Genomic DNA, 19,688 nt, shown 5'->3' on the forward strand with positions numbered 1-19,688 from the left:
CCATTTCCCTATCCTCCTTCAGTAATCCTTTTACCCCTTGGTCATCCAAAGGCCCCACTGCCTCCCTGGCTGGTTTCCTGCTTCTAATATATTTGAAGAAATTTTTATTGTTTGTCTTTTATGTTTTTTGCAATATGCTCCTCATGGTCCCTTTTTGCCTGCCTGATCACAGTCTTGCATTTGATTTGCCACTGCCTGTGTTCCCTTTTATTAATCTCACTTGGACTAGCTTTCCACCACTTAAAGGAATCCTTCTTACCTTTTACAGCTTCTGTAACTCTTTGTTAACCATGCAGGCATTTTCTTATACCTGTTTGTGCCTTTCCTAACTTGTGGTATATATTTTATCTGAGCTTTTAGGATTGTAGTTTTAAATAACTTCCAAGCTTCTTCAAGGGTTTTGACTGCATTTACCTTTCCTTTCAGTTTCCTCTTCACATGCCTCCTCATCTCAGAGAATTTACCCCTTTTAAAGTTAAAAGGGGTTGTGCTGGTCTTTTGGGGCAACTCCCTATTTATACAAATGGTGAAATCAATAACGTTAGGGTCACTGCTTCCAAGCGCTGCAGTCACTTTTACATCTCTCACCAGGTATTGGGCATTACTTAGGACGAAATACAGGATCACCCCACCTCTGGTAGGTTGTGTGACCATCTGCTCCATAGCAGAGTCATTGAGAGCGTCTAGAAACTCAATCTCTTTCTCCTGACCAGAACACATATTGACCAAATCATTCTGCGGGTAGTTAAAATAATGTATTATGACACAGTTTTTACGTTTAGCCACTATCTTTAATCCTTCCATCATATTATAATCGTCCTCTATATTTTGATTTGGTGGGCGATAACAAACTCTCATAGTTAAATTTCCCTTTGGACCCTCTATTTCGACTCAAAGCATTTCTAGAAGGAAATCTAATTCTCTGACCTCAGTCTTACTGGACTGTATACCCTCTCTGACATACAGAGCCACCCCACCTCCAACCCTTCCCTCCCTATCCTTTCGATATAACTTATATCCAGGAATCACCGTGTCCCACTGATTCTCCTCATTCCACCAAGTTTCAGAAATTCCCACAATGTATATGTTTTCCCCCAACACTAGACATTCCAACTCCCCAATTTTACTTCGAACACTTTTAGTATTTGTATATAAACATCTATAATTTCCCAGGCAAGTTAGGCCCACAGCCTTCCTCCTGCTGCCTCAAGACTTTGGCAGACAGTCCATACTGTTTGTCACCATCTCAGTGGACAGCTCTGATCCATTACCCAGTAGAAAAGTAATAGCTAACCCTTCATCTCTTTGAGATGAGTCCTCCTGAACCAGAGACATTTCATCTCCTGTCGGCTTTCCCCCAAGATTTAGTTTAAAAACTGCTCTGCCACCTTTTTGATTTTAAGCGCCAGCAGCCTGGTTCCTTATGGGGACAAGTAGAGACTATCCCTTTTGTACAGTTCCCGCTTGTTCCAGAAAGCATCCCAGTGCCTAAAAAACTTAAACCCTTCCTCCCTACACCATTGTCTCATCCACACATTGAGACTTCTAATTTGTGCCTGTCTCTCCAGCCCTGCACGTGGAACAGGTAGCACTTCTGAGAAGGTTACCTTGGAGGTCCTGGCCTTAAGTTTCCTGTCTAGCAGTCTAAATTTTTCCTCCAGGACCTCATGACTGCATTTCCCCACATCGTTGGTGCCAACATGCACCACGACCACTGGCTCCTCCCCAACACTGTCTATCAGCCTATCTACAACACGCATAATGTCCACTACCTTTGCACCAGGCAGGCAAGTCACCATATGGTCAGTACACGGTTTTGCCACCCAGCTGTCTACTTGCCTAAGGATCAAATCACCAAGACCCTCCCCCCTTCCCTGCCCAGGAATGGCTCCTTGGTGTGAAAGGATACCCACTCACCAAATGAAGAAGAGGTCCCTTCTGAGGGCACAGTCCCCTCATCCTCAGCACAGTGCCCTGTTCCCTCTCGACCCTCATGCTCCCTGGCAGCAACGGGGCTGCCATGTTCAGAGTGGGGCTCATCTAACACGTCCCCGAGAATCTTCTCCAAGTGCCTAACTGACTGTCTCTGCTTCTCCAGGTCTACCACCTCAGCTTCAAGGGTACGAACTTGTTCCCTGAGGACCAGGAGCTCCTTGCATCGAGCACACACCCTAGACTTCTGTCCTGTGGACAGATAGTCATAAATGTGACACTCAGTGCAAAACACTGGAAAGCCCCCCACCCCCACGTAGCTACAGGCAACACAGAATAGACAGGAATACTTTGTTTAGTTAACAAACTCCCATGGAGTTCCCATATGTGAACTCCTCTACATTTCTAGACCTTACAGAGACTTCATCTTGGCCACTTGCTTTAGTTCATTGCTCACAGAAGGTATTTTATTGTGCTCTGTTTTTCAAAGGTTCCCCCTCCCCCTAGAGAATTTCTTTATTTCATTTAGAGTTGCTGCTTCCACATGTCACTGTGAGCACTCTGGCTTCATACCTGTTAAAAAATCCTGGTTCACTCCTCCCCACTCTTTTCCCTCATAAACAATCCCAATTAGAAACGAATTTCTGTTACCCATGTCCCTCTATTCATAGATGGCAGGTAAATGGAGTTTCAGTGGGCTTCTAAGAGCACTTTCCTGAGAATAAGCTCCAGTGAATAAATTAGACTTACGTGTAGACCTGCTTTGGATGACTCCCTTTGGATGACATCTGGATCAGGGCGGTTCTGCAGTGCTGCTGTTATTAGATCTGTCAGCCGCTTTTGACACGGTTGACCACCAGCTACTGACTGACCGCCTCACCGATGTGGGGATACAGGGATCTGCCTTGCAGTGGCTGACTTCCTTTCTCCAAGATCGGGGACAAAGGGTGGTGATAGGGGAGGAAGCATCCCAGAGGCACTCCCTTAGTTGCGGGGTGCCGCAGGGAGCGGTCCTATCCCCGATGTTATTTAATATCTATATGCGCCCCCTTGCCCAGATTGTCAGGAGGTATGGACTGGGTTGCCATCAATATGCGGATGACAGCCAGCTCTACCTAATGATGGGTGGCCAGTCTGACTGTACCCTGGAAAATCTAGACCTGGCATTACAAGCCGTGGCCTCTTGGCTCAGACTGAGTCGGCTGAAATTGAATCCGACGAAGACGGAGGTTCTCTACCTGGGTCGGGGCGGTCCGGGGAGAGAGATCCAGCTGCCGGCCCTTGACGGGGTGCCACTAATACTGGTCCCCAAGGTCAAGAGCTTAGGCGTGCTCCTTGAGTCCTCCCTTACAATGGAGGCTCAGGTGGCAGCCACTGTTAGATCTGCCTTTTTCCATCTTCGGCAAGCACGGCAGCTGGCCCCTTACCTGGACCGCAGCGACCTAGCGACGGTAATCCATGCTACGGTCACCTCAAGAATAGATCACTGTAATGCTCTCTACATGGGGCTACCCCTGACGCTAACCCGGAGACTACAACTAGTGCAGAACGCTGCGGCGTGGCTGTTAATGGGGCTACCACGACGGGGGCACATTCAGCCAGTGCTGAGAGAGCTGCACTGGTTGCCTGTTGTGTTCCGAGTTCGCTTCAAGGTGTTGGTATTAACCTTTAAAGCCCTTTATGGTCAGGGACCTGCCTATCTACGGGACCGCCTTTCCCCATATATCCCCCAGAGAGCACTGCGATCAGGGACAAAAAATCTGCTGTCTGCCCCTGGCCCAAAAGAAGCCAGACTATGTGCAACAAGATCTAGGGCCTTCTCGGTGGCAGCACCAGAACTCTGGAACACCCTCCCAGAAGCTATAAGGGCCCTGCGGGATCTGTCGGCGTTCCGCAGGGCCTGTAAGACCGAACTGTTTAGACAGGCATTTCTGGTTGACTGAAAATGAGCTGCCACCGGACATCCTACAGAAGCTGGTGGTCATAGTCAGAACCCAATACCGCCAGACTGGATCGAGATAGCGTAATAGTTTTAAACTGATAAATGTATTATGGTTTTATATGTTTTATGGAATGATTGTTTTTATGATACTGTAAGCCGCCCTGAGTCCGCTTGCGGAGAGGGCGGGATATAAATGCAAAGTAATAAATAAATAAATAAATAATAGTTTCTAAGCAGAATTATCCTGGGAGAAAGAGAGAGGAATCAGGGAAGTGTACTAGTTCAAAAACAAGTTTGTCTCATGTACATCCCAAGTTCATGTTGATCGGAAGTGATGTCTGAATACTCAAGAGCCCCGTGGCGCAGAGTGTTAAAGTTGTAGTACTGTAGTCCTAAGCTCTGCTCATGACCTGAGTTCGATCCCCGGCGGTAGCTGCGTTTTCAGGTAGCTGGTTCAAGGTTGACTCAGCCTTCCATCCTTCTGAGGTAGGTAAAATGAGTACCCAGCTTGCTGGGGGGGGGGAAGTGTAGATGACTGGGGAAGGCAATGGCAAACCACCCCGTAAAAAGTCTGCTGTGAAAACATTGTGAAAAGCAACGTCACCCCAGAGTCGGAAACGACTGGTGCTTGCACAGGGGACCTTTCCTTTTCCTGAATGCACAGTAATATTAACTGTTGGGACACATGTTGGGGATGTTAATTTTATATGACTGGAATATTTTGAAATGCAGAAAAAAATTGTATGGAGTTCTCATTTCACTTCATGCTTTTGCAGAACTTGTTCAGCCATCTAATGGTTTGTCCAGAAGATTTGAGCTTAGAGCTTTCATTGGCATTTTTCGTAGTATTCTATTTTTCCGTACTAGATACAGGCATGAAATGCAGGCTACACTAAGCTCTTTAGCATTCAGCACCTTTGTCACTTTCATGTTTTAATACGTTTGGATTGTTACTAAAGCTTGCAAGTACTGCTTAGTTACTAAAATCTGAATTGTTGATCACTTATCACTTAAGCACCTCTTTAAATCCCTGTGTATTCATAAAATCCTTGGTAAACATGGGGGGGGGACTTGCTTTACAAAAGATATACCTAGGACATAAAATCTCTGGGGGTTTCTCTCTCATCATAGCTGATTTATGGTGACATTGCAGGGGTTTCAAGGCAAGAGACATTCAGAAGTGGCCTGCCATTGCCTGCCTCTGTATAGCAATTCTGGTATTTCTTGATGGTCTCCCATTCAAATATTGACCAAGGTGGACCCTGTTTAACTTCTGAGATCTGATGAGTAGCGATGGGTATGAATCAGGACAATGTGGCTCAGTTTGGTTCATGGCAAGTGTGATTTGCGAACCACAGATAATCATGAACTTTTTTGTGCTAGACAAACTGGTTTGGTTTGTGAAGATTGTGAAGCTGTAGAACACCACCCCCCCCCCCCCAAGTGTGCAAGAGGCACCAGACTCACAGGGGATAACTGTCCGACACCCCTTTACCTGTCCTGCAAATTTGGTGAGGATTGGATTCATGGGGTCCAAGTTATGCCCCCCCCCCAAGAAGGGGCCCCCATCCTCTGTTGTTTCCAATGGAGGGAAAAAACAGCCGAAAAAGCAAGGCCATCAGAAAGCAGCAGAACAGAATAAAGAATTTCTGCAGTAGAAACTGAAGGTGGTGGTAGGGCATTTTTTGCAGGCCCAGCAGAACCAGTGACACTATGCCAGTGCAAACCCAACAGGACTAAGGCTTTTGGAGGAAAGCCTTTTTTGGAGGAAATGCCAGGCACAGGTTCAGAAGTGTATAGAATGGACCCCCTGCAAGCTACATAGGGTTGCCAGGTCCAACTCATGAAATATCTGGGGACTTTGAGGGTGGAGCCAGAAGACGTTGGTGGTGGAGCCAGGACCAAGGTTGTGACAAGCATCATTTAAATCCAAAGGGTGTTCTGGCCATCACATTAAAGGAACCATGCTCCTTTTAAATGCCTTTCCTTCACTGGAAATAATGGAGAATAGAGGCACCTTCTTTTGGGGCTCATAGAATTGGATCCCCTAGTCCAACCTTTTTGAATCTTGGGGGGGGGGGCTTAGGAGAGGCACCAGATGCTATGCTGAAAATTTGGTGCCTCTACCGCAAAAAACAGCCCCACCCCACCCCAGATACCCACAGAGCAAGTCTCCATTATATCCAATGGGGATCAGTCTCCATAGGGTATAATGGAGGGCTCAGCAAATATTCCCCCCTCTGCTGCTTTCTGATATCCCTAAAGTGGAGGGAGGGCCTCCAAACCAGGGGATCCCCTGTCCCCAACTGGGAATTGGCAATCCTAAAGCTGCACACAGCAAACACACAAGGATCTTGCTGCTTGCTCCTCTACAATTTCTCCGAGTTGGGAGCAGATTATGCACTCTCAGTCCCACCCCCCACTCTCCAAAGGCAGGTCTGAAGGACAGAAAGGCAGACATCTTCAGTGTTTTCACAGGGACTCCCCAAAGTTAGCCCATGACAGCTTGGCAGGCACCCCAGCCCCACCAGATCAGTGGAAATCAGTTTTCCATTTAAGGTGATTACTGATATAATGACAGAAAGGTTGACATGACAAGAGACTTCTGACAGGGGATCCCCAAAGTTATCCCATGACAGCTTCTCAAGTGCCCCTTCCCCACTGGACCAGTCGAAGTTCACAGGTTTTCCTGTTTACAGTGATTAGTGACGCCGGGTATGACAGAAAGGTAGACATCCAAGGGCTCCCCAAAGTAACCCCATGATTTCAGGCTAACAAAACATGGTTTCAATCATACTGGAGGCACGGGGACCAAGGTGCTCAGAGAAAGGAATATTTACAAATCACCTCCTCAGTTTAGCTGTGGCCAGAACATTCAGCCTGCCAAGTATAAAGGCACAGTGGTTGCTGGGAATACTGCTTAGTCTGCCTTCATCTTCTGAAAATGAATTACAAATTTTTATTGAAAGGCATTGGGAAGAGGAGGCGGATGGCTACTTTAAACATTGCCCCCATCAATGGCCAGGAGGGACCTGACAACTCTCTACATCAGGGGTCCCCAACCCCTGGACTGTGGACCAGTACTGGTCCATGGCCTGTTAGTAACCAGGCTGTGAGTTGTATAATTATTTCATTATATATTACAATGTAGTAATAATAATAATAATAATAAGACGAAGACATTGGATTTATATCTTACCCTTCACTCTGAAGCTCAGAGTGTCTCACAATCTCCTTTACCTTCCACAACAGACACCCTGTGAGGTGGGTGGGGCTGAGAGAGTTCTCCCATAAGCTACCCTTTCAAGGACAACTCTGTGAGAGCTATGGCTTTGCCAAGGCCATTCCAGCAGCAGCAAGTGGAAAATCAAACCTGGTTCTCCCAGATAAGAGTCTGCACACTTAACCACCACACCAAACTAATAGAAATAAAGTGCATAATTGTATAATCCCAAAACCATGTCCCCCACCCAGTTTCTGGGAAAATTGTCTTCCACAAAACAGTCCCTGGTGCCACAAAGGTTGGGGACCACTGCTCTACATTATTCCCCTCCTCTGTGTAATTTTGTGATTTTAGTAGGCCATAATCTGGTTTAATTGTTTTATTTGCAGTGATCTTTTGAATGTTTTAAATTCTAATTGTAGTTTCTTCCTTGGAATTCAAGAGAACAATTTAAGAGAATTTACTGTACATAATTTTTAAAACAATATATATTTTTAATACAGCAAACGAGAACTTAGGATGAGGAAACTAGATAGCACCAAGGTGCGGCCCATGAAATCGGAACAACTTCTCCGTATAGAAGACCATGATTTTGCACTGAGGCCTAGCTTTGGAGGTAAGAGTTGATGCATTTGTTTTTCCATGCTAGTTAATTGTTTCTCCTTGTGTTTCTTCTTGCAACTCAGTCCCCAGCCAACTAGGTCATTTAAAAATGAGATAACATGTTTTAACTGTATGATGCACTGCTTTCTCCATACTTTAAACTGAAAACATTAGACGACACATGCATTGGCATAACAGACCTAAGAAAAATTACACCCTTGTAAGACTACTGAAGTTACTATTAGTATTACACAAGAATCTAATTTAGGGTTGCCTGGTCTGATTCAAGAAATATCTGGGGACTTTGGGGGTGGAGCCAAGAGCAAGGGTGTGTGTGACAAACATGACTAAACTCCAAAGGGAGTTCTTGCCATCACATTTAAAGGGACCTCACACCTTTCAAATGCATTCCCTGCTTTTGGAAATAATGGATGGGGCACCTTCTTTTGGGGCTTATAAAACTGGACCCCCTAATCCAATCTTTTTGAAACTTTTTTTTGGGGGGGGGGTTTGAGGAGAGGCACCAGACACAATGCTGAAAATTTGATGCCTCTACTTCAAAAAACAGCCCCCCAGCCCCAGATACCCACAGATCAATTCTCCATTATACCCTATGGGAATTGGTCTCCGTAGGGTATAATGAAGTGCCCAGAAGACATTTCCCTCTCCCCCTCTGCTTTCTAATAACCCTGACGCGGGGAGAAGGCCTCCAAACCTCCAATCCCCTGCCCCAAAACTGGGGATTGGCAACCCTAATGATTCCCCCTCCCCCACTATTTCCTCTTTCCCTTTTCTGAAAGACCCCGTAGCCTGTCCCTTTTCCTGCTTTCTTCTCTCCTTCCCATCCAACAGCCAGCCTACATGTATGTGCTCCTCTGTATACAGCTTTCCCTCTCCCTCCACTCCAGCAGCTGCTACCTTGGAAAACTATAGTCCAATTCTGGTGGCCACTGGCCACTGAGCCAGGATCAGTGAGATTGTAGGAAATCCTCAAGGACTTGTGAGGGGGCACTTCCCTTTACTCTGTGTTTCCTCTTTCCCTCCTCCTGCCAACCCCCATATCCTCTCTGTAATGTACTCAGTGACGAGACGTGTTGAAGGCAACATACTTTATTAGCTGGTACATCACAAGAGATCGAAACGTGGTCCGGGTCCCAATTATATACATGCCCCGGAACAACCCTCCATCTGACCAGGTCCAATCCTGGCCAGTTAAACTTCCCGCCACAGATCTTGATAGGTGGAGTGTATTAGCGAGCTACATCCGGGGACCAGTGGGTTTCCCCTGGTCGCCTCTGTAGTGTTCACTGTGTTATACCCGAAGACTTGGATGCAATACATAACACTCTCCCTGTTCCCTGCCTCATTCTCGCCTTCTTAGCCATTCACCAGCCTATGTTTTATCTACCTCCCATCCTCAGATATATTTATTACTTATTTACTTCAATTATACCTCACCTTCCTCTGTGTTAGGGACCAAAGCAGCTAAAGTTATTCTCCTCTCCTCTTTTTCAATGAAAGTACTTGACTAACCTAAAATCACCCAGTGAGGCACTCCAAAGGGATCTGTCGAGGCTGGGTAAGTGGACGTCAACGTGGCAGCTGAGGTTCAATGTGGCCAAGGGCAAAGTAATGCACATTGGGGCCAAAAATCCTAGCTATAAATACAAGTTGATGGGTTGTGAACTGGCAGAGACTGACCAAGAGAGAAATCTTGGGGTCGTGGTAGATAACTCAGTGAAAATGTCAAGACAGTGTGTGATTGCAATAAAAAAGGCCAACGCCATGCTGGGAATTATTAGGAAGGGAATTGAAAACAAATCAGCCAGTATTATAATATTCCTGTATAAATTGATGGTGTGGCCTCATTTGGAGTACTGTGTACAATTCTGGTCACCACCTCTCAAAAAAGATATTATAGCATTGGAAAAAGTGCAGAAAAGGGCAACTAGAATGATTAAAGGGTTGGAGCACTTTCCCTATGAAGAAAGGTTAAAACGCTTGAAGCTTTTTAGCTTCGAGAAATGTCAACTGTGGGGTGAAATGTCACACATGATAGAGGTTTACAAGATTATGCATGGGATAGAGAAGGTAGAGAAAGAAGTACTTTTCTACCTTTCTCACAATTCAAGAACTTGTGGGCATTCAATGAAATTGCTGAGCAGTCAGGTTAGAACTGATAAAAGGAAGTACTTCTTCACCCAAAGGGAGATTAGCATATGGAATTCACTGCCACAGGAGGTGGTGGCGGTTACAAGCATAGACAGCTTCAAAAAGGGAATGGATAAGCATATGAAGCAGAGGTCCATCAGTGGCTATTAAAGTAAAAAGGTAGTTGCCTGTGCAAGCACCAGTCGTTTTCGACTCTGGGGTGACCTTGCTTTCACAACATTTTCACGGCAGACTATTTATGGGGTGGTTTGCCATTGCCTTCCCCAGTCATCTACACTCCCCCCCCCCCCCGCAGCAAGTTGGGAACTCATTTTACTGACCTCGGAAGGATGGAAGGCTGAGTCAACCTGGAGCTGGCTACCTGAACCAGCTTCCACTGGGATCGAACTCAGGTCGTGAGCAGAGGGCTCAGACTGCAGTACTGCAGCTTTACCATTCTGCGCCATGGGGCTCTTCAGTGCCTATTAGCCATAGCTTATTGTTGGAACTCTCTGTCTGGGGCAATGATGCTCTGTATTCTTGTGTTTGGGGGGGGGCACAGTGGAAGGGCTTCTAGCCCCTCTGGTGGACCTCTTGATGGCACTTGGGTTTTTTGGCCACTGTGTGACGCAGAGTGTTGGACTGGATAGGCCACTGGCCTGATCCAACATGGCTGCTCTTATGTTCTTGTGTTCACAGGAAGATGGGGATTTGAACCATGCTGCTACACCACAATGTCTTTCATAGGGTGGCTGCCGTTGAACAGTAGAAAGCTGCTATAGTTGGGTCATGCAAATCCAGTGGTATCAAGTCACCCAACAGCTGCTTCTAGGCCTACATTGCCAGGCTCCAGGTGGAACCTGGAGGACCCCCCCACACACACATTTACAACATTTCCAGATGACAGAGATGTGTTCTCCTGGAGAAAATGGCTACTTTGGAGAGTGGACTCCTGCTATTATATCCAGCTGAGGCCTCTCGCCGCCCCAAACCCTGACCTCCTCAGAATCCATCCCAAAATCTCTACCAGGGTGTCAAACATGTGGCCCAGGGGCTGAATCAGGCCCCCAGAGGGCTTCTATCAGGCCCCTGAGCAACTGGCTGTCATCTGTTTCCTTCTCCCTCTCTCTTGCTTTCTTCTGCATCACAGCTTGCTTTGCCAGGTTTGCTCAATCGTACAGGAGCTACAGAGCAAAGTCTCTATTTTTTTCTATTGGCTGAGATTCCTCCCTTGGGGAGGAAGGGGGTAAGGCAGAGTTTGCATTGCACAGCAGACCTACTGAGTCAAGCCTCTCTTCCTTCTATTGGCTGAGTTTCCTCCATCTCCTGGTCCCCTGGGGAAGGAAGGAAAGAGTCAGAGCTTCCTTTGCCCAGTTCCCTGAATTCCATGGGAGAGATACAAAGAAAGCACCTTTAAGACCAATGAGTGCTAGTGTTTTAAACATGTTTTATTTTAAGGGTTTTTTTTAAAAAAAATCTTTGTGTTTGTTTGTGTCCATTATAAAATTTATATCTCTGCTACCTAATCATAAATAGGTACAAACATGGCCCAGGCTGACATGGCCTGGCCCAACAAGGTCTCACTGAACCAGATCTGGCCCTCATGACAAATGAGTTCGACAGCCCTGTTCTAGTAATTCTATGGATTTGGCAAACCTAGCCAGGTCTGGCCCTGATGCATCCTCTTTCAAAGGCCAAAACAGCCCTGGAAAGGACCCTGCCCCTCCCATGCCTTTTACACACTGAAACTCAGCCTGGAATGCAATGGTTGCCTAGCAACAGCCACTAAGGGAATCTGCCTGTTAAGGCTACAGGTGTTTCTTTTGTCATTTGGATTTTTTTTTTTTAAAAAAAACACCCAATGTAATTTTTTTTAAATTTCAGATTTTCCTGCACACCTGGAACATTTTTGTAGAAAGATGTGTCTTGCCAGTTCACAGCTCCAATCCCACTTGTGGGAAAGGGTGGAATATAAGTCAAACAAACAAACAAACAAACAAACAAACATATACATCACTGGTTTTAAGCATCCTCAGTTTTCACTGACTTTGCTATTAGAAAGATTAAAAAGGAATTGCATAAATTATTATCAACTCATTTTATTTTATTTTTGCTGTTACAGATAGTGTTATTATTTGAAGGCAATACAATTACTTATATTACATAGTATAGGGGGGTGGCTTTTGCTGTCAAGTTACAGCTGACATGGTGACTTCATGGGGGTTTTAAGTCACAGCTAACTTAGGTTTTAAGGCAAAAGACATTCAGATGTGATTTGCTATTGTTGGCCTCTGTGTAGTGACCCTGGCAATCCATGGTAGTCTCCAATGTTCCCTCTCAACTATGGAGTCTTGTGAGGAAAAATTCTACTTCATGAACCAGTAACACTAAAGTTGTGAGCTACTGTATAAATTGGTTTGCTCTGGGGCCATTTTTCCTGAGCTAAAACAAAAATGTGTGAGCCAGAGGCTAAAAACTGTGAGCTAGTTTACACTAACTCAGCTTAGAGGGAACACAGGGGCTGACCCTGATTAGCTTCCATGGTCTGACAAGACCACGTAAGCCTAAAAGGCTATAGCAATTACTAAATTACTGGAAATGAGCAAATTTCTTTTGGGGTATTTAAAGGAGTGATCACTTCCTGATTCTGTCAAATTGGCATAAGAAAAAGAAATTGAAATCTACTCTCAAATGATAACTATTGGTGTTCAGCTGGCTGCTTTATTTTGCTCCACGATTTTGCTTCCTCCAGTTTTGCTTCACTTCATTGCACTTGAATGATACAAGCATTAGGTGTGAAATTAATAATTTGCATATCTAGATATAGGGATTCTTCATAGGGATGATATAAAAAAGGTAATTTATATTGGTTCTAGTCATTAAATAGATATTTATCAGTTATATTTCTATCTTGCCCTTCTTCCAAGAAACTCAGGGTAATATACGCGATTCTCCTCTCTGTCATTTTATCCTCACAACAACTCTGTGAAATAGGTTAGGCTGAGAGGCAAGGCAGGATGGTCCAGGATCACCTAGTTAGCTTTAATGTAGGGATCTGAACCTGGGTTTTACCACTCCAGCATTCTGCTACAGCTTATGTATTGCATTTGTATCTGCCCATGTGTCTTCAGAGTTGCTCAGAAAGTGTACATGGAGAACCTGTCTATCTTACCTCCTCCTATCATTTCAAGAATGTGCAAAACGTTGCAAGAGCAACTAACCTCAGTATGCTGTGCTGGTCATTCACATAACAGGATTGGCTTGGCTAGGACCTTTAATTCTAATCTTTTCAGTCACATAGAATTGTTGACATGGGATAACAAGTCAGAATCTTTTATCCTGATATTTTGGAGCAGCACAGTTCTGGGAATTAGTCATGTTATTCTGTTGCAGCAAAGATAAAAAGGGATCTTGTGGCACTTTGAAGCCCAGCATTATCTTCCATGGGCTCTTGTCATGAGATTTATGATGGAATGTAACTTTGTTAGTCTTCAGGATGCCACAAGATTTTGGAAGGAATATACTATGTGCTTTTTGTGATCATATCATTAAAATTGATACCCAGATCTTATATCCCAGTATCAGAATACTTAGGTAGAATATGATTTAAATCTTCTGACAGGAACTGGATACATGCAAATTAGATATTAAGGCTACAGCTGAATAATTCCATTCAAATCAAAGTAATGCAATTACCTGTCTCTGTGTCTTGGTTTTCCTCAGTTATTAATGAGATGATGAGTTACAATAATTAATTGTTTACCAATCTTAAACAGCAATGAAATGGCTGAGATTAAAAATGTCACAGTCTGTGTATGACCTGGTTTAAAAAATTATATAACATCCATCTGTTTCTATTATATTCCTTATAGACCATCTAGGAAAGCAAACAGAATTTTCCTAATACAGAAAATTTTCAAATACAGAAAATGTAGAAATAAGTTCCATACTTGTTGGTAAATTTTCTTAAATATTACTTATAAATCATTCTCTAAAATGATGTTGTGGAAATAGGAGACTATTCCTTTATAACAAAACTTGTTTTTTCCCTTGTAGTTATATTGGATTAGATATGTGAAGAAAGAACAATGTTTTTCTTAGTGATTTAGAAGTCTTGGCACTTGATTTTTAATCTAGAAGTCTTTGGACATTTTTATATAGATGAACACATAATCAAATCATTAAAAAGATGGTAGCTGAGATCCAAAACAAGGAATGTAATAGGACAGATTACAAAATGTTGGTCTCAATAACTTTTGTTATCTAATAGTGCCTATTTTCTGAATTATCTACTTCACATTTAAAAAAAAACAGAAAGAGAATATATATTCTAATGGAACACAAGATTATTATAACTTTTAGTTAAACAAGAGATCCATGTCATTTGATTTGTCTGTTTTGTTTCTGTACTCTCAAATGCATAACTATTTTATACATGCATAAAACATATATATATATATATATATATATATATATATATATGTTTTATGCATATATACAATAGTTATGCATATATATAACCTTCCAAGGTTGTTTTAAAGACTGAAATGTGTAGTATGTTGGTAGCTGTCCTTTGAATGCTAATTTTGACAGGAAACACAAGATGTCAAAGCAGAATGATTAAAGTGCCAACATAGGACAATCAACACAAGACACATTTTGTCATTCTTCTTTTGAGAATACTGCATATCTCCCCCCCCCCCCAATTTGTAAAACTAATGATTCTAGGTCAAAATTCATAGAAATACAATTATTTTGGTGTTTTTTTACTTGGCCAGTGGTTTGGATCTTCATTTATTTAGAGATCAATTTAATGTGTGAAATGTTACCTATAAATTATCAATAGATCAATATTATTCAAGATTTATTTGAACTTTGACACCATGTTTTTGTTCTACATGTGACTATTATGGCACTTTGAAAATCCTATTGTTTCAAACAACCAAGAGTTAGAAAGAAAGGACAGCATTTAGTCTCTAAAAAACAGTATGGCCAATTCCCCCCCACAAACAAGAATACAAAAAGTCCCCCCCCCAGCTTTTCCTGCCCTCTCCACCCCACCACCCGTCACTGAGTCTCTGAGGACAGGGCAAATACTGACACTGACACTGCAACACTGACACTGTTGCTATTCCAGTGCTAGAACTATACCTTACTAATTGACAGTTATTGTTTCACTATGAATAAGGTCTGTTGTGAGGAAAAATACAATGTGCTCTAGAAAGAGGCTCTGGACAAGTGCCCTTCCCCTTGGTGTCTTTCTACTTCCTTCAACTACCACCCACCCACCACCTCTTCATTTCAACACCCTTGGCACTCCACTACTCTCCAAACCCATGACATTCACTCACCCCCACCCGTGCTGTTTTCCCACCCACCTGAAACAAATGCCTGCTCCCCCCACCCCCAACATGTGTTTGTGTGTCCCTGTGTCTGCAGTGGCTCAAAGCCCTGAAAGAGGCCAAGAATGGAGATAAGGAAGAATAATTATAGGGGGATGTGGGGGTGGCATGATGACAGCATTCCTTTTGGTTGCTCAGCATTTCTTTTGGTTGCAGTGCATTGTTGTTGCCTTTTCTTGTCATAGACAGCCTTGCAGTGTTTAGTATCAGTGTGAGCTTGTGGTGTGATCTGGGCTTTTTTTGCCTGGCATGGTTGTGTTATGGTATACCACAAAATATGCACCTCAAGACAGCCATTTTCTGTAGGAGAATTGATTTGACTTCATCTTTCCATCTCCTCCCCATCCCTGAAGCCTCTACCTAGGAAAAGTACAGTCTTTCTCCACAGTGGGCCCCAAAGCAAACCTGACCTCAGCAGCATGTAATGACACAGAGTCCACCCTGCAAAGCAGCCATTTTCTCCAGGGGAGCTGAACTCTTCCATCTGGAGAGCAGTTGTAATTCTGAGGGATTTCCAGCCCTCACCTGGAGATTCATTACAAGAAACAAGCAACATAACTGTTATTTATTTATTTATTTTAGTATATTTCTATTCTGTCCATTCCCTGTAGGGCTCAGGGCAGAGTACAACATATGATAAAACAATAAAAACATTCTATAAAATACAATAAAATACAATAAAAACATTCTATAAACAGACAGTGCTGGCTGGGGAGGCCAACCAGATCAAGAATAGATGCCCACAGCCTCAGCTAAAACTGTGAAGTAAATAGGCTACCATACTTTTTATATATAATTACTTATGAATTTACATACTTTTAAAATATAAAACTACTTTTAAATTTATAAATATCTTTGCTACAAAAATCCACAGTAACAACCATAAGAAACAATTAAACCATTTTCAATAGAGCCCATAGTAATTTAGTAGCACAGCATACAAGTAACTAGAAGTGTTTCGTGTTGCCACTTCATCAGTATTGTTAATGTCTTTCTCTTGTTGAGCTGTATATAATGAAGGAGCAAGCCAGTTTCTTTTACTAAAAGCATGTACAAAGCATTCCATTTCATTGCTGGCCAAAACACTCTTCATACATACTGGATACAAGGACTGAGGCTTCATGAAGGAACCACCTTAAAAATACAAATAGCAAAATTCTGATAAAGGTTGTTATTGGACTAAGATGGTGCATTTTGGGGACCCAGGGATGAAATCAAAACTTTATCTCCAAGTTATTCAACTTAGCTATTACAGAGAACATATACCCTTAAAACTCACCCATTGTTGCAATGTATTTTTCTATATGAAGCAAGCCAATTATTTCTCTTTTATCTGGTCCCACACTTTCAATTTTAAAGTTAGCATGATGCTCTCAAGTTGCAAGCAATGCAGCAATGAGACAAAATTTATAAATTTCTTATAAAGAGTAAGCCATTCTTCATTTCGAGCAGGAACAAAGCCTTTTCTTCTTATTGCTGGCCACCTGGAGATTGGCAATAATGGTTCCCCAAGAAGAAATGGCTGGTTTAGAGGGTGGAGTCTATGGCATTGTACCTGTCTGAGGCCCCATCCCTCTTCAAATCCACCCTCTCCAGGCTCCACCCCTCAAATATCCAGGAATTTCTCAACATGGAGTTGGCAACCCCATCTCCTTCTCAGCCAACCATCAACCTACCTTTATCTGCTCCTCTGACTTCAACTTTCCATCTCCTCCTCCCCCTTCTTGAAACCTCTATGTAGGAAAAGGACAGTCTCCACAGTGAGGACCAAAGCAGCTTACACGATTTTTCTCTCCCCCTTTTGATTTGTACAACAACTTTGAGAGGTAGGTTAGGCTGAAAGTCTGTGGCTGGTCCAAAATCACCCAGTCAACTTCCATAGCAAGAACCTGGGTCTGGGAGACCCTATTCTGAAGTTCTAACTCCTATGCCACACTGGCTGTCATAAGAGGGCTGCTGCTGAACAGTAGTTGCTTGCAATCATGACTAGGGTAGCCAACCTCTTGGTGGAGCCGGAAGATCTCCTGGTATCACAACTGAACTCCAGACACCAGATCTCTCCCCCCCCCGGAGAAAACAACTGCTTTGGAGGATGAACTCTATGGCTTTATATTCAGCTGAGGCCTCTCCCTTTACTGAGAGAACCAAGCTTGGTTGCCTAGCAACAGCTTAAGCCTAGCAGCTTCCCCAGTGGCCCAATCCTTATCTGTCCTGGGGTGATGCTAAGGGGAGGAGGGATGGAGGGAGTAACAGGAAAGAGGTAGCCACCATGGCCTCTGAGGAAACGCTCCTGGCAGGGCCAGGCCTTGCCACCTAGTCATATTACCTCCTTGGTTCCCTGTCTTTTTGTTGTCTTGCTGCTGCTGCCTATTTTCACTTCTGATTGCCACAGAGAGTAGATAGGCAACAGCAAATGGGAGAAAGGAATGGACTCAACCAATGGATGATCAGGTGAGTTGTCCCAAGTACCTTAGGGATTTTATTAATAGGAGAGATAAGCATGAAACTCACTGTCTGATTCAGTGTGACTGATTCCCCCTATATGTTTTAAATTCTTAATGACAATTTCAAGAAAAAGATTAACATGCTTGATCATCACATCTGTGTTCTCTGTTTTTTTAAAGGGTCACCAATACCAGTGGGCATTGATGTACAAATTGAAAGTATTGACAGCATTTCAGAAGTTGACATGGTAAGCTTTTCATCACTCATCTACAGCTGTGATAATCAGAATCAGATTAGATAATCAGATTAATCAGATTAGGGATCACTTCTGAGTTGCAGGAGAGGAAGCACAAAAATCTGCTGTCCAAATGTTGGTATTGAATCAATACAGTTTCAGATATAATTGTAATAGTTCCATATAAAGTTGACAGCTGGTTGGGTGCAGGTAAGAAATTCAATCCTTGGTGTCTCCAATTAAAGGCTCTTGGGTAGTATTTATTCCGATGCAGGATTAAGTGTTTTCCTAGGGAAAGAAAGAAAGAAAGAAAGAAAGAAAGAAAGAAAGAAAGAAAGAAAGAAAGAAAGAAAGAAAGAAAGAAAGAAAGAAAGAAAGAAAGAAAGAAATCATATACTTGCATAAAAGTGTCAGTTTCATCCAGTTTTATGCTACATGAAGGTGTTTAATGTATAGGAAATATGTAACACTTGTAGCAATGCTGGAAATTTGCATTTTTCTGGGTCTGTCTTTCTCCTTGTTATCCTTTTAGATTACAGTATTTTAGCACTTACACAATACTTTCCCATTTCAAAAGTGGTCTGAGTACATTAAGTTGCAATCCTAATACCTTTGTAATGGTAGGCCAGTATTATCACCTATGGCAGCTGTATGTGTGTGGAAGAGGTGAAGTTGATGCTTAGACAGAGTGGCTTGTTTAAGGTCATACAGTAAGTTTCTTTCTGCTACTTGGTGATTTCTGCGGTTTCTTTGTGATGCAGTTCAATAGAAAGTGATCTTTGTCAATGATGTTTACATTCACTGAGTCTTTGCATCTTTCATACATTTAGAATCATACAGACTATGGACAGTGTGCTGTGCTCACTGGGAAGTTTTATCCTTGCTCTGTTGCTTTAAAAAATTGGGCTTGCAACAGTGGTGTAGTAAGGGTGTGCAGGGCAACTGAACCCAATCAAAACTGTCTCTTTGTCAGAGCCAGAAAGGAGAAACACAAGTGCATAACTGGTCATAAGAATATGAACTTTAAGTTAATTTGTGTATATTACTGGGCTGCAGTCTAATCAGCACTGCAAAAAGTATCAGTTCAGGATTCTGGTATGTATGGGGGAGAGGCAACTAGAAGAGTTGCTGATAGAAACCAAGGACGTTTGGCTATTAAGAATTCTGGAAAGGAAAACAAAGAGAGAGTGCCTGTCTTTTTCTCTTCAGGTGCAGATGCTTGCCCAAGGGTTTCCAGTGCTCCTGGGGAGGGGAAGATATGACGGTGGGAATAGACAGACACATAAGGGAAGGAGACAGAGACAAAATGGTGCTCGGCCACCTTCCAGTCTACTTCCCATCCCAACGGTGGCAGGTAGTGGGGCCAAGAGGAAATGCTCGTCTCCGTCACTGGTGTTATGCAACGCCAGGTCCATTAACAATAAGACCTCGACCCTTAGGGAGTTTCTACTCCAACAGGATGTGGACCTGGCTTGCGTGACCGAGACCTGGGTGCGGGATGGAGAGACAGTAGCTCTTTCCCAGATGACCCCCCCAGGTTACTTGGTCTTTCACCAGTCACGGAATAACGGGCGGGAGGGAGGGGTGGCGTTGTTCATATGGGAGGGTTACTCCTTTCGGGCTCTCCTGGCCCCAAAGATCGACGGTATCGAATGTGCCGGTCTGACGTGGGATGTTGGAGGGGGGTTGGCGATCTGGCTGGTGTACCGTCCGCCTAATGCACCAGCTAGCGCCTTACCATCACTATTGGAGGCA

The 19,688-nt window shown here is 43.5% G+C and overlaps 1 protein-coding gene across 2 annotated transcripts in view; it reads left to right on the top strand.

The window, feature by feature from the left end:
* GABRR3 (gamma-aminobutyric acid type A receptor subunit rho3) overlaps positions 1 to 19,688 on the top strand; it is a 44,305-nt gene that overhangs the window by 6,467 nt on the left and 18,150 nt on the right. For both annotated transcript variants that reach the window (XM_060234494.1, XM_060234493.1), the window contains exons 2-3: positions 7,601 to 7,713; positions 17,878 to 17,945. In XM_060234494.1, coding sequence (XP_060090477.1) covers positions 7,601 to 7,713; positions 17,878 to 17,945 — 181 coding nt within the window. The remainder of the gene's footprint in view (positions 1 to 7,600; positions 7,714 to 17,877; positions 17,946 to 19,688) is intronic.

Source organism: Heteronotia binoei, chromosome 3 (assembly GCF_032191835.1).
Source record: "Heteronotia binoei isolate CCM8104 ecotype False Entrance Well chromosome 3, APGP_CSIRO_Hbin_v1, whole genome shotgun sequence".
NCBI lineage: Eukaryota > Metazoa > Chordata > Lepidosauria > Squamata > Gekkonidae > Heteronotia > Heteronotia binoei.